This window comes from Eptatretus burgeri, chromosome 5 (assembly GCF_056783735.1).
Source record: "Eptatretus burgeri isolate ZD-2024b chromosome 5, Ebu_testis_v1, whole genome shotgun sequence".
Lineage (NCBI taxonomy): Eukaryota > Metazoa > Chordata > Myxini > Myxiniformes > Myxinidae > Eptatretus > Eptatretus burgeri.
Genome location: NC_140965.1, coordinates 56,468,925 through 56,485,075, shown reverse-complemented (window position 1 = coordinate 56,485,075; position 16,151 = coordinate 56,468,925). Strand labels below are relative to the sequence as shown.

General features: G+C 39.0%; 1 protein-coding gene across 8 annotated transcripts in view; it reads left to right on the top strand.

Annotated features, from left to right (window-relative positions):
* Window positions 1-16,151, top strand: part of HERC4 (HECT and RLD domain containing E3 ubiquitin protein ligase 4) — a 193,660-nt gene that overhangs the window by 126,413 nt on the left and 51,096 nt on the right. For all 8 annotated transcript variants that reach the window (XM_085881932.1, XM_085881927.1, XM_085881929.1 and 5 more), the window contains one exon: window positions 2,360-2,419. In XM_085881932.1, coding sequence (XP_085738058.1) covers window positions 2,360-2,419 — 60 coding nt within the window. The remainder of the gene's footprint in view (window positions 1-2,359; window positions 2,420-16,151) is intronic.

The following is a 16,151-nucleotide window of genomic DNA, read 5'->3' as shown; positions in this document are numbered from 1 at the left end:
TACTGGAGGAAAGAAAAGCAAGCAAAGGATCACTCTTCTGGTTGGGGCAAACATGAGCGGCAGTGAGAAGTTCCTTCTTCTGGTGATTGGCAATTCCAAGAAACCCCGTGCCTTCAAGAACAAAGAGATCACGGTCAAGGCTGCAGAACTCGAAGGCGTGGATGACGGCGGAGCTTTTCGAGGAGATGTTGCGTGCGTGGGACGGACGACTCGGCCAGCAGGGACGCAGAGTGCTGGTCTGTCTCGATAACTTCTCTGGCCACCCTCCCGAGCTCGAGCTGAACAACATCCAACTGGTCTTCTTCCCACCCAACACGACAGCCAATTCGCAACCAATGGATCAGGGAATCATAGAGAACATCAAGCGCCACTACAAGAAGCTCCTGCTATGCCGCCGGCTTGAGGCCATAGACGAGGGAAAGGAGTTCAAGTTCACGTTGCTCGACGCTCTACACGTCGCCCGGCGTGCTTGGGAGCAGGTCGGCAAGTCGACGATCAGGAACTGTTTCGCGAAGGCCAAGTTCATCGAAGAGGAGATCCAAACTGAGCCACAGGATGCGGAGCTGCCCGACATCTGGGAAGCTCTGCCTGCCGAGGAAAAGATGCATGAGAACGAGGAGATCGAGCTGTCTGACTTTCTCGAAGCCGACGAGCGCCTCGCGACTGGCGGGTATTTCACGCTGGAGGAGATTCTGTGCAGTGAGGAGCCGGTGGAAAGCGAAGATGACGAGGTAACTGTCAAGGAGGAAATCGTCCGTGCCTCGAGGAAGCCCAGCGCGCTTGTAGCACCGTGGGCCGGAAGTTCATGCAGCAGAGAAGCGGGAAGCCCGGTGTGATGCAAGCGTGCGATCGTCAAGACAACGAGATGCACGAGATCCGCCGAAAGAAGATGCGCCAGCCGACGATTCTTGAAAGCTTTGTGTGTCGTGGAATTTCTCGCCATGCCATATGTTAGTGTGTGAACTCTGTTAGTGTGGGTATGTTCTCCGTTCGCTTAGCTTATACAACAGTCGTGCCTTTTACTTGCTGGAATAAATTTTGTCTAAAGATTAACTACAGATGGGTAACTTGAGAAAATAAGGCCGTTTTTACAAAATCTCGTTACTATGCCACTCTCGCTACTATGCCACTTTTGCTCGGTCCCGACGGGTGGCATAGTAACGAGCTTTGACTGTATATATATATATATATATATATATATATAACATATATATATATATATATATAACATATATATATATATATATATATATATATATATATATATATATATATATATATATATATATATATATATATACATATATATATACATATCCCAAGTATTTAATCCCAAGTATTTAAACCAATCCACCTTCCCCACCTCAACTCCTTGCAACCGCACCATACCACCACCCTCCCTCTCATTTACGCACATGTACTCCGTCTTACTCCGACTGACTATCATTCCCCTTCTCTCCAGTGCATACCTCCACCGCTCGAGGCTCGCCTCAGCCTGCTCCCTACTCTCCCTACAGATCATGATGTCATCCGCGAACATCATAGTCCATGGGGACTCCAGTCTGATCTCGTCCGTCAATCTGTCCATCACCATTGCAAACAGGAAAGGGCTTAGAGTCAATCCTTGGTGCAATCCCACTTTTACCTTAAACCGGTCCGTCATTCCTACCGCACACCTCACCACTGTCACACTGTCCTCATACATATCCTGCACGATCCTCACATACTCCTCCACCACTCCTGACTTAGTGTGTGTATATATATATATATATATATATATATATATATATATATATATATATATATATATATATATATATATATATATATATATATATACATATACATATACATATACATATACATATACATATACATATACATATACATATACATATACATATACATACATACATACATACACAACAACCAAAGTTGTCCAGCTCTTTTTGGAAAACCCTGCATCTCAAAAAGTTGTGGATGGATTCAGGCAAAACTTGGTGGATGATTTAGTTGGGTGACAAGAACAAGCTGATTAGATTTTAGTTCAAGTCCGAATTCAGATTCGGCCTATCATTGTGATCCAAAATGTAAACTGTTCAGTCTGGTGGAGGTATGCGTACTACTGAATGCCATTCTAGTTGTTTGTTAACTATATGAATCAACTGAGAAGTGCCTCTACAGGTGGTTGATGCAAGTAGCAATTGATATGGGATTAGGCTTTGTGTTATTGGCAAACGAAGGATCAATATTATTTCCCTCCTCAAGGTGTTCTAATATTCATGTTGTATGGTGTTTACAAATTTTTGTTAACTTGTTCACCACTATCTCAACCCCCAACACTCTTCCATTTATTCAGGGAGATTGAACTCATTTTATCTTCTCCAAGCTGTCTGAATAGCAGCTTCCTGGCATGCAAGTATGTGAAAATCAGTATTCTATTCTGAGTATCATATCATTAGAAGCACAAATGTATGTTGTTTGCTTTTGCTTTTAAAGAGGTGAAATGGGATTATTTTTGGGTGGCTGTTGGTGGAAACTTTTCCAACATTGGCAAGTCGATTTTAAGTGCATTGATCAACATAAACAAAAGATTAATGTAGTAACATGTTTTTGGATGACTGTTGACATATCAAGATGCAAACAAGTTTACTTGAAGAACTGAAGCAATGCCAACCGACAATCTGGTGGCATCGAATGGCATGACTCGTCCGGCAGCCATGAAGGAAAGCAGGAGCTTCTGCATTCCTGGGGGGAGTATGGTTGCAAAGCAACAACTTAAAGGAATCAATGGAAGGGCACCACCAGGAGTGGAGCCTGTAACTCAATTTGACTCAATGCGGGAAAGCTCACCTTGACCGGACACGAGAACGATTGACACACTAAGAGCTCTTTCATGATTCTGTAGGTGGTGGTGCATTGCCGTTCTTAGTTGGTGGAGCGATCCATCTGGTTAATTCCAACAACAAGCGAGACTCCGACACGCTAACTCGTTCCGCCACCCTGGTGTGGCTGGCGGACTGACTCCTCCGAGGGACGAGCAGCTGCAAGCCTTGCGAGATGGAGCAATAATAGATCTGTGATATTCTTAGATGTCTAGGGCCGTGCGTGCTTTACACTGGATGGGCCAGCGTGTACCTTGACCTTCACCATCAGGCTTTGGTAAACCGCTGGCACCCATCCGTGATGGACACTGAGGCTTGAGACTGTTCCACGGATGAAGAATTCCCAGTAAGCTCAAGTGATCAGCTCACATTGATCAAGTCCTGCCCTTTGTACACACCACCCGTCGCTGCTACTGACGGGACGGTTTGCAGAGCTCCTCATATCTGGCCGAGACCCCACCCAGATAGGGGCGGATCCCTTGAGGCCCTCTCCAATCGGGGCGGATGGTGACGTCTGTTTCACTGAGCCCCCACCCCGTTTGTGGAGGTCCATAAAAATATGACGCGATCCTCAGAGTGGAAGTTTTTTGTAAGGAGTTGAGTTGGTTGGTGTGCGTCATGCGGTTTCAGCTGGAGTCTGGGGCGTTCGAGTGGAGTTCTGCATTTGGCTGGCGTTCGTTGGGATTTTCCTGGGTCCCGTCCGTGACACTGATCTCTGCCCTGGGACTCCGACTGCTCCGCTCGAGTTCCTCCACGGGCACGAACCCCACGTGTGTGACTGTGGACTGAGCCGCACGACCATTAGCAGGTGCCGCACCACGGAGCACCCCTCCCTTCAACGTGCAGGTACCCAAGCGAACTGCGACCCCCAGGTCCTCTCTCCCTCTCTGGCTGCGGGGGTCTTTTAATAAATTATCTGAGTGGGTTGGCCCATCTTGTAAGTATAAACTGTTTAAGTGTTTATTCCATCATTGTAAATTATTGCTTGTATATTCCGCGATAAGTCTTGCTCTGTGTCTTCTTTATTGTAAATAAATTACTGTAGAAATATTCCCAGTTCGTTTCCGTCCTTTTTCATTGGTCCAGCATGTTTTGGATCTGAGTTTAGCCGGGTTTTTATACCCGATAATCCGTTCATCCTAGCCAGCACGGCTTTGGCAGTTCCGCTCGACTGCACCCGAACCGGAGTTGGTAGTCGGTAGTTGGAACTATACCGCAGTCGGTAGAGTGACCCAGTTCGAGCAAGACGTGCCGAGGGCGTGGTTCCCCGGAAGTCGAAATCACGTAGTTTATTAAGTAAATTGGTTCAAGACAAAAAGACCCTACGCTACGCGGTTGAGATATTGGCGTCCACGGTCGGTTAAGCGACCCGCAGCCTCACAGAATTATCCGGGGCGACGGCCTACAATTCCGGGGAGTCTGGTGGGAGACGACGTAACCTCCCCCACCTAGTGGTCGTTCTCGCCACCGACCTCCAGCCCGCAACAATATATATATATATATATATATATATATATATATATATATATATATATATATATATATATATATATATATATATATATACATACATATTTATATTGTGTGTGTAATACGGTATACGCTGCAATTTCATGCTCAAGGAATACTGCAGAGTGCAAGCACAGCCAATGCTCCACTGAGGTCAATCACAGCAGCTTCGCATGAGCATCACTTGACTCAGAATGGCTTGACTTTCCAAAAGTTCGCATTACTTATGTTCAATTGTAGTTATGTTCTTTTCAAGAGTTTCCTTTGCGTATTGAGCAATCGTATCGGGAATTAATTTTGTCTGCATACTGCCAGGTCGTTTGTGTTCGTTGGAAAGGCTCTATGGCTGGAGTTTGAACCCTGTTTACCACCCCTTCTGGATTGTGGAGTGGGGTTCAACATTGGGTGATCTGGTCCAACTGTGCCACCCTCCCTGCCTCCCCAGCCAAGCCACTGCCGCAACCCCCACACGGACGCTTCTCCTGCCCCTGCCCAGCGCTCGGTCGACCGGCTCCGTTGCCCCCCCCCCACCCCCCAGCCCTCAAACTCTCCAACATCCATCCCTGCCCCAGGAATTCTCCCACCCCACTGGCCCTCCAACTCTCCTACTCCACCCCCCTCCCCCATTCAATTTTTTTCTCTTTAGAAATGCCGGGTACCCCTGCTAATCTATAATAGAAAAGGAGCACAGCCTCGGCATGCCTATATCCGTCCGTCCCTGCCTGCATCCATCCATCCGGCTGTCAACAGTTGTCCTCTCGGAGATACCACTAATCAAGCCCAATCTGCAAACAGTATGATGATATTCAGTAAGGTGAGGATATATGGGCTCGTTTCAACCAGTATGACATAGTTGAGTAAGGTGAGGATATATGGGCCAGTTTCAATTTACATTAAAGCAAAAACTCTTCCTCCTTCATCGTCTTCTTCACTTATAATAATGGTGAGTCTCATTCAATCCCATTTCCCATATCGATTAAATGCAAGCTACAATACTTTTTTTTCAAACATTTCCATTTTATTCATATCTCCCTATCAAACAGCATTTCCGATTATACATCGCCTTTTAAAGCATCACACAGCAGTTCGCTCCACTTGCAACACAGTTGAGAAAATGATACGAGCAAAAAAGCAGCTTATGTTTAATAATTATTCAACATAAGCTGCTTTTTTGCTCGTATCATTATAAATTCATTTTGCTCGTAAATTATAATTTGTTCGCACAATTTTTAAAGGGTGAAAATTAATTTTTATTTATTTTCTCTGGAAGCGACCGGTCTTGCATTCTCGTATACACAAAATAAATCATCCCCGTTCGGAATCGCTATGAATCTTATTCATTTACATTGGAACACTGGACAGACACGGCACAAGGTTAATGAGTCAGACTGGAGAATATAATCTTCGACATGGCCAATGATTTATTTTATTATTATTATTTTTTTTCATTCTCAGACCCAGATTTCACTACATAGACACGTGGGACATGAGGGAGTTGAGTGGACAGATGAGGTATATATATATATATTTATATATATATATATATATATATATATATATATATATATATATATATATATATATATATATATATATATATATATATATATATATATATATATATATATATACACAAATATACTTTGTGTCACAGGTTGTGACTACAGCATGGTCATTTTTGTTTCACTATGAGAAATCATCAAAATACAGATTGTCAAAAATATTCAAAAACTTTTGTTTTTGTTTTTAACCCCAGTGTATTTATGTCAATGTACATGACAGGCCCATGCACTTCCTTTGTAGGTGGCCATGCATTGACATCATAAGTTTCTTTTGGTTTAGTGCCATGTTCCATGGATCTGGTTTCCACATTTTTCCCACTTGCAATTTATAAATTCATTTTCATTTTATTGTTCCCAGTGTTTTTTGTGTCAACTGGATGACAAAATGCCCTGCCCAGAGGCACCACAGAAGAATTGAAGGATTGAGCCACTGCTTGGTGATGCGTGCTTGCATCTGCACTCCAGGAAATGACTCGGAAAGAAGCTCCCAGAAAAGGTTGGGGATAGCATCTCTAACCCCAAAGAAAAAGGGAAAGCAGAAATAATTCGAGTTTCTTTTTGCTTCTGAAAGACCTAAGCAGTACAGTGTGGACTTTTATGCAGATGGGAATGCAGTATTCTGTTCCGCAACTTCTGTGACCACAATGTTGACAACAAAATATTTGACACAGTTGAAGCTCACCTTGCAAGCAAGAAGCATAAAAAAAACAAATAAATCTGGCAAGGTCTCTGCTGCCCTTCCCAAGCCAGATGGAGGTGATGCTGAGCAACCATCAGGAAAATGCCAAGTTACTTTGCCATCAGCCTTCAAGTCCTAAGATCTTTGAGAGGCGTTCATCCTTCATTTTGTGAGACTGTGCATTATGGTTGACATTCCCTTTGAAAGGCGAAGAAGATGTGCCCGTTCATAGTAAAACGCTACAAGTAAGGAAAAGCAACAACACTCTGCAGACTATACGTGCCAGTGACAATTTGAAAAAAGCTTCACTGCTCTGAAGCAGTTTGTCACATATTCCAATGTTTCTGTCAAAGCTAATGAGATGACTGATGTCTGAGACCACAGCATCATGAATGGTTTTGCATGAATCTAAGGCAGTTACTACCTCATTGAAATTTGCTTGGTTAAGTGTGAAATGTTTGCATACTTCGATGGTACAATCATTTAAGCTGTGAATGATGTTGGCATCAAGTTTGGAGACTTCACTGTTGTTACCGACTCTGCAGCTTACTGTAAAAAGGCAGCATGGGAAGTCCTTTTTTCCCAAGATTGGCAGTATCTAAGGCAACAGATGAATACACAAGACACAACACAGGACTGTTAGATGAGACGAACACAGCCACTGAGATTGGGACAACTTCCATCATTTCCCAGGGTAGCTACTCTAGGTATTAGCGATGTTGCAACAATGACGCCGCTTTTCTCACCCCACACTCAGTGGGATATTTCTTGAGGAATTTTGTCCTCCCAATGGATGCCAACCTATGGGGATTGTCCATGCTCTTGTCCTTTTAAATGCTGAATGTTAAGCAAGACAACAGCACATGCTATTTCTTTTTTAATATTTGGTATGACTCACCCATTATTCCCAAACAGTTGTCATGTGGCCTGTTTGGCTCACATTCACAATGTCAGCTGAAGGTTGACATTGGTCAGAGTTTGACAGGGTCACCACAATTATCAAAATGATTGTCAGCTTTCTTCAAGAAAGAAGCATGCAAGGTCTGCTAAATACAGTTTATTTGACTGTCTGCCAAAAGACCAGGTGAAACTTCCTTCAGTACTTGTGTCAACTCATCAGAACTCATGTGATGCTGTCAGTTATCACCCCCCACCCCACCCCCTCTCCCCACCACCCCCATCTCCACATCTACAAGGGCTTCTTCCAGCAGGAAGACAGCAAGAACATGGCGATTGAAGCAATTAAGATGAAAACAAACATAAATCTATGCTGAGCTTCATCAAAGGAAACTACACGTTTAACAACAGTTCCTTGACCAGCCTTAAAGCAACTCATAACCCCTTGGTATGCACTGTCTACAATTTAGTTGAAGATCTGAGGATCTACCTACATGATGACATTGAGAAAATGTCATTTTGCATGGAAATGGATCACCACTTTAGAAAAAAAACAGCAAAAGAAAAGGAAAACGAAATCAACTCCTTCAACAATGTCTTCAAAGAATCATCAAAATACTTTTTAAGCACATCAGTAGGGTGAATATACTGATTCTGGCTCACTTTTCCCCATGTAAATGAATGGGGGATTTTCAGCGATTCATATTTTTTCCCCTTAAAATAAACCCCCTTTTTATCCCAAGGTATATTTATTTGTCTCCCCTTTTAACCTAGGGAAACTTTTTTTAAATTAAATAAACATGTTGTGTGTGGGGCAGGGGTTTGTGGGGATGTGGGGACATTGGGACGTTGGGATGGGTTTATGTGGATGAGGTTTGATGTGGATGGGTGAATAGATGGGTGGATGGGTGAATGTGCGGGTGGAGCTTGTATGGATGGGTGGACAATTTTTTTAATTAACCAATGCATATTGTTTAGCTCACTCATTGAACCTATAAAGATTTGTTCATTCTCAAATTCCTTCAATAGTTTAATTTTCTTTGCACAATATTCCCCATCTAAAATATTTAAAAATAAAACATTTGAATCTTTATATATTTTAAGATACCCCTTTTCCTTATTAAACTTTCTCTTATCATCTATTGTTTCTGATTCGCAATTTAAACAGAAAGAAGAATATTTATAAATAATAAGGGCTTATCTATCACAAAACTTGCAGTTAGTTTATTCTCCATATTTAAGGGTTAAATTTTTAGTTAAAATAGGGTTTTGTTTAACACTAAATAAAGATGTTTTCAGACACATTACAACGATTCCAAGAGATTTCAAGTGAAAAGACGGAATATGTAAAAGAAGTCAAACGAAGAAAAGGAAAACATTCTAACTTTTGGATAGATGTTATTTCTAATTATTCATCTGATATTGAGTTTGAAGGAACAGCATATGTTTTTGAAACAATCTTTTATTATCTTAAAATAACTGAAAATATAAACTATGGTAATGAGTATACTAGTTTTAGAGAGTCTATTGTTAAAATAATGACGTCGTTTATAGAGCCTTTTTAAAGCCAAAATGTAGTGAAAAAAATAAAGGAATCATTACCAATTTTAAAGGAATGTCTTGCTCTAATGAAGCATCCTTCAGCTAAAAAGAGCGAACATTGCTTAATAATTGTTTTTTTATGGGGAAAAAAACATTTAGTTTAAGCATAAAATTATAGTTAAATTATTGGTTAATAAATGGATTCTAAAATTCATACACGAGTCAAGAGAAAACAACGAAGACATTGTAAAATCTGCAATAAAACATTTAGTAGTATTTTTAATCTGAAGAAGCATATGCTATTAGGACATGATAGAAAATGTATTACCTGCGATATGGTGTTTAATAGTGTTGGGTTTGTTGGGACAGGGGTTTGTTGGAACAGGGGTTTGTGTGGGTGGAGTAAAAAAAAAAACAATAATAAATTAAACTAGAACTGCCAGTTTATAACTGCTGGCAGTGATGACCGGGTACCCGTACACGACGCCTTTGATACGACGTGAGACTTAAACGACGGTCGCAAAGTCTCGCAACGATGGGATGAGCGGTTCCGGAGAAAACAATATTTAATGTTGTTCTTGAATCCGACATGCCCGCCGAACCGTGTGACCTATCTATTAGAAATTAACAAACTTATATTCACCGCTCGGGTGCGATACGTACGTGAAGTTTTCTCCTCGATCTGACCGGCCGTTCTGGAGAAGAAGATGTTTGAGGGTTTTAGGGTAAATTCGACGTGGCCGCCAAACCGTGTGACCTATCGATTAGAAATTAAAAAAACTTGTGAAAGGATGTCTTGGGGAAAGTGTGCGTGAATTTTTGCCTCGATCTGTCCGGCTGTTCTGGAGAAGAAGATTAAAAAAAATTATTAATTTTCAATCCAAGAGGGCTGACGAACCATGTGACCTATGACATCACAAATTTATATTCTGCTTCAAACCGTGTGTTGGAACACGTCTGTCAAGTTTAGTGTTAATCGGAAAAGGTGTTTTTCTATCCAAGATGGCCGCCACATAATGTGACGACGTCATAATTTTTAGCATGTCTTATTTTAGCACTTCATTATTTACTCCTTCATTTTTTTACTCTTATTCTTCATTTTTTACTCTTCATTTTTTACTCTTCTTCTTCATTGTTTTACTCTTCTTCATTTTTTACTCTTCTTCTTCATTTTTTACTCTTCTTCTTCATTTTTTACTCTTCTTCTTCTCATTCATTTTTTTACTCTTCTCCTTCATTATTTACTCTTCGTCTTCATTATTTACTCTTCTTCATTATTTACTCTTCGTCTTCATTATTTACTCTTCTTCATTTTTTCTCTTCTTCTTCATTTTTACTCTTCTTCTTCTTCTTCATTATTTACTCTTCTTCTTCTTCATTTTTTACTCTTCTTCCTCATTTTATTACTCTTCTTCTTCATTATTTACTCTTCTAAATTAAAATTAAGAGAGCTTGGCGTTGTTGTTGTTCTTCTTCTTCTTCTGGTGAAGACAGATCCTTTAGGACTCGACTATTTCATATACAGGATCCGTATCTCCTTAAATACTAAACACTTGTACACATCCTCACATTGAAGGTGCCTTTTGAGAGCGTCTATCATGAACTTTTAAATATATTTGGACATTTGCTTTAAAGTTTCGAAAAGTTCACGTTACTATTTAAAGATTATTCCATTTAATGTATTGTAATTTCGTAAATACACCATTTTCTTGTCATGAACGACGCTCGTCCATGACTGGTCTCGCGATTGGCTCCGTCAAGGCATGTGATGAACTATCGGAAGTTGTTTTTTTTCTTCTTCTTGTTCTTCTTCTGGTGAAGACAAAACTTTTAGGACGCGGCTCTTGGACACATTTGTCCTTGTTAACATATGTGCAGGCATGGGGCTAGATTATAGTCGCCAAGTCTTGCTTCGATAGGTTATGTGGTTCCAGAGAAAACATTATTTAATATAATTCTTGAGTCCAACATGGCTGCCAAACCATGTTACCTATCAATTCGAAATTAACAAACTTGTGAAAGGATGTCTTGCGGAAAGTTTGTGTGAATTTTTGCCTCAATCTGTCTGGCTGTTGTGGAGAAGAAGATTTTTAAAATTTATTAATTTTCAATCCAAGATGGCAGACGAACCATGTGATCGATGACATCATAAATTTAAATTCTGCTTCCAATCGTGTAGTGGAACACGTTTGTGAAATTTCGTCTTTATCGGACAAAGTGCGTTATTCTATCGAAGTCGGCCGCCAAACCATGTGACATGTGACGTCATAATTTTTAACGTGCATGCATGCATGGGGGTAGATTATATTGGCCAAGTTTCGCTTCGATTGGTTATGTGGTTCCAGAGAAAACATTATTTAATATAGTGCTCTGAATCCAACATGGCCGCCAAACCATGTGACCTATCAATTTGAAATTAACAAAGTTACATTCACTACTCGTGTGCACTACCCAGACCTCGGCCCTTGATACAACATGAGATACATGAGATCACAAAAATATTTATATTCTGCTTTCAACTGTATCGTGGAACATGTCTGAAGTTTCGTGTTCATCGGAAAAGGTGCGTTTTTCTATCCAAGATGGCCGCCCAACTATGTGACTTGTTATGTCATAATTTATACCATGTATGCAGACATCATGGGGGATGACGGTTGCAAATTTTCGCTTCGATAGGTTAAGCCATTCCAGAGAAAACATTATTTAATATTTTTCTTAAACCCAACATGGCCACCAAACCATGTGACTTGTGATGTAATAATTTTACCATGTATGCAGAATTGATGGAAGATGGCATTTGCAAATTTTCGCATCGATAGGTTAAGCGGTTCCAGAGAAAACATTATTTAATATTTTTCTTAAATCCAACATGGCTGCCAAACGATGTGACCTATCAATTATAAATTAACAAAGTTATATTCACTACTCGTGTGCACTACCCAGACCTTGGCCCTTGATACAACATGAGATACATGAGATGACAAAAAAATTAGATTCTGCTTTCAACTGTGTCGTGGAACATGTCTGTGAAGTTTTGTGTTAATTGGAAAAGGTTCGTTTTCTATCCAAGATGGCCGCCCAACTATGTGACTTGTGATGTCATAATTTCTACCATGTATGCAGACATCATGGGGGATGACAGTTGCAAATTTTCACTTCGATAGGTTAAGCCGTTCCAGAGAAAACATTATTTAATATTTTTCTTAAATCCAACATGGCCACCAAACGATGTGACCTATCAATTAGAAATTAACAAACTTGTATTCCCTACTGATGTGCAATACGTGTGTGAAGTTTCCCCTTGATCAGATCAGCCGTTCTGGAGAAGAAGATGTTTGAAGGTTTTAGGGTAAATTCAAGATGGCTGCCAAACCATGTTACTGATAAAGAAGAAATTAACAAACTTGAGAAAGCACCACATGGGGAATATATGTGTAAAGTTTCATCTCAATCTGTCTTGCCATTCTGGAGAAGAAGATTTTTAAAATTTATTCATTTTCAATCCAAGATGGCTGCCGAACCATGTGACCTATAACATCATAAATTTATATTTAGCTTCCAATCGGGGACCCTAACAAGTGTGTGAAGTTTCGTATAAATCGGATAAGGTCAGTTTTTCTATCCAAGATGGCCACCAAACCATGTGACTTTTGACGTCATAATTTTTACTATGAATGCAGACATCATGGAGGATGATGGTTGCAAATTTTCGCTTCGATTGGTTATGTGATTCCAGAGAAAACAGTTTAATATTTTTCATGAATCCCACATGGCTGCCAAACTATGTGACCTATCAATTAGAAATTAACAAACTTATATTCCCTACTCGTGAGCAATACGTTTGTGAAGTTTCCCCTTGATCTGACGGGCCGTTCTGGAGAAGAAGATGTTTGAAGGTTTAGGGTAAATTGAAGATGGCCGCCAAACCATATGACCGATCAATAAGAAATTAACAAACTTGATAAAGGACCTCATGGGGAATGTGTGTGTAAAGTTTCGCCTCAATCTGTTAAGCCGTTCTGAAGAAGAGTTAAAAAAAAAATCCCAAAACAAGATGGCTGCCGAACCAAGTGACCTATGATGTCATAATATATTTTTTCTACGGTGAATTGTTGTGCAGATGAGGCTCAAATTTCAGATTTTTCCGATGCAGCGTTGTACCTAACGAATTTTGACCGGCACACTTCTTGACCGATGACCTCACGAAAAATCACCCCTGTTCCCCTTGAGGAGCTTATTCAAATGTATGAAGCGAAAAAATTTTCCATCGCACCGTTTCAGAGATACAGAGGTAAAGTTTTTTTTTTTTTTTTTTTTTTTTCAAGATGGCGCCCGTACCACGTGACCTTTGACGTCACAATTACCAATTAAGTTTGCTATCAAAAAAGATACATACTATGGTGAAAATTTCGTGTCGATCAGACTTACCGTTCCTGAGAAAATGATTTTTAAAGCGAAAGAACCTGCAAATTGCCGGCGGAAAAATAATAATAAAGAAAAATAATAAGAAAGAATAAATAATAATGAAATAAACAAGAAAAACAATAGGGTTCCCTGTCAGAATGACAGGGTACCCTAATAACCTGTTTTCCAAATATATAAATGGATGATTTTTTACCCATTTGGGAAAATAAGATAAAATTTTACAATCATAAATATCTTCCAAATTCATTAACATGTCTCATAGTTGGTTCAAGCGGATGTGGAAAAACCTGCTTACTTTTGAAGATGCTCCTGACTCCCAACTTTTTAGATTATGATAATTTAATAATTTTCACAAAGTCGAGTTTTCAACCAGAGTATCAAATACTCTCACAAGGTTTTAATGCTGGTCTTCAAAAAGAAGATATAATCGGTTTATTTAAACTTCAAAAAAACCTAAATGATTATAACATTGAAATATAATACAACTATTTTGTGATACACAAAGATGTAAAAAGAAATCAAAACCGATAACTTGTATTCTTAGTGATAATACGGATGATATATCGTGTCCCCAAGATTTGGATAAATCAAAAAAGAACCTCGTTATCTTTGATGATTGTGTTAATGAGAGAAACCAAACGGTAATGGACAGCTACTACACAAGAGGGAGAAATTCTTCTTGTAATTGAATTTATCTTAGTCAATCATACTTTCAACTTCCTCGTCGTTCCATCAGAAACAATGCTAATATTTTTATTTTATTCAAGTTAAATTCAATAGATATAAATAATTTTTGGAGAGAGAATTGTTCTACATTATGCAGAAAAAAGAATTTGCAGATTACATGAGGCACGCGACTGAAAAATATAAATATATTGTTGTGAAACAAGATGAGATATTAAATGATATTTTCCAATAAATAAATGGATAGGAAAGAAAGAGCAAGATTTAAGGAACATCAAGAGTTGGTTTCAAAGGTTGTAAAACAACAGGAAGACATAAAGAAGAAACGCAGACAGAAACTTACGGGCGAAGAAGCATTTGAAAGAAAACAAGATAAATTTTTTAAACCACTTTTAAAAACTTCCCAAGAAAAAAATTAAAGATGTTTCCACAGTTCCCATAGTAGAATATACTCCTAAAAAACTTCAAATGTTAAAAGATTTTGATCAAATGACGGAGGAAGAATTAGAGCATTTAGGGGAATTAGAATATGATAATGAAGGATTATTTCAACAACTGGAAGAGATGAATCGCCCCTCTGCTTATATTGTGAATGTTCTTCAAAACAATGAATATTCAGCGGAATCAAAAACCAAAGCAGGGCTCATTCCAACAGAACAACCAGCAATCTTTCATCTTGTTCAAGAAAAGGTATTGATATTTAATGATGAATTAAGGTTCTTGGGTTCTGCTCAAACCCCTGTTAAACTAACTCCGAGATTAATGTTTCTTCTCACAAAAGATGGAACACAAGCTTCAACTGTGAGGAATGAATCAAAGTATTTTGATAAACCATTGGATATGAAAAATAATGATGAGAGAGTATATATTGATCTGCAGAACTCTGTTGATTATAGGGTTAGTCTTTCTGGTAAATGTAGCAAGAATGAGAAGGAGAAACACATTATTCAGGCATTAAGTATCCTTGGTTCAGGTATTAGTTTTCTTCCAAATTACCCATCGCAATTAGTTAATAGATTGTTATTGTTGTTGGGTAGTAAGAAGGCTAGAAATAACAATTGTTTTAATGAAGCATCAGCCATTTTAGACCAGTTGATGAACATAAAAATAATTAATAAATCTCAATATGAAGACATTTTATCTCGTATTAAATAAGATGAGAAGCACAATCCTGAGTTTTAATTTCACAGCAAGCGACCACACATCTTCATTCCCATACCCACTACAACTTGACCCAAAAAAAGAATATGAGGCATCTTTATTGTCCATGGAAACTTATAATACCTTATTTAATATAACTGATAAAAATGACAAGTTTAGTTATAATCCAGGAAGTGGATACAAAACGATAACAGTCTCACCTGGAGCATATGAGATTTCTCAAATATCTTCCAAAATTGCTCGTCTTATGAAAGAACAGGGTGATGAGCCAAAAAATATTGTTGTAGACATTCAAAAACATACTTCAAAATCAACGATTAAACTTAAAAATAACTACAAGGTTGATTTCACAATAGATAATTCATTTAGAGAGTTATTGGGTTTCACCTCAAAAAAGATTGAAACTAATGGGACGTTTTACAGTGATAATGTCATTCAAATATCCTCAGGAATAAATTCGGTATTAATTCACTGTGATTTGATTGATGGTGCTTATAATGATGGCATAAAAACAAATACAATATTTTCATTCAGCGCATACTCAACCCCAATTGGTTATAAATTCAATATGGAACCCAAAAATCTGGTTTATCTCCAGGTGTCAGGAAAAAACATCCACAGAGTAAATTTTAGGATAACCGATCAACCAAGATAATCATATGATTTATTTTAATGGAGAAGTTATATCCATCAGAATTCACCTCCGTGAAGTTTTCCAATAAATAAATACGATGCTTATTGTGAGGAAACACGAGTTGGGAAAATATAAAATAATTACAGGGGATGGGATGTTCCTTTCCCCATACT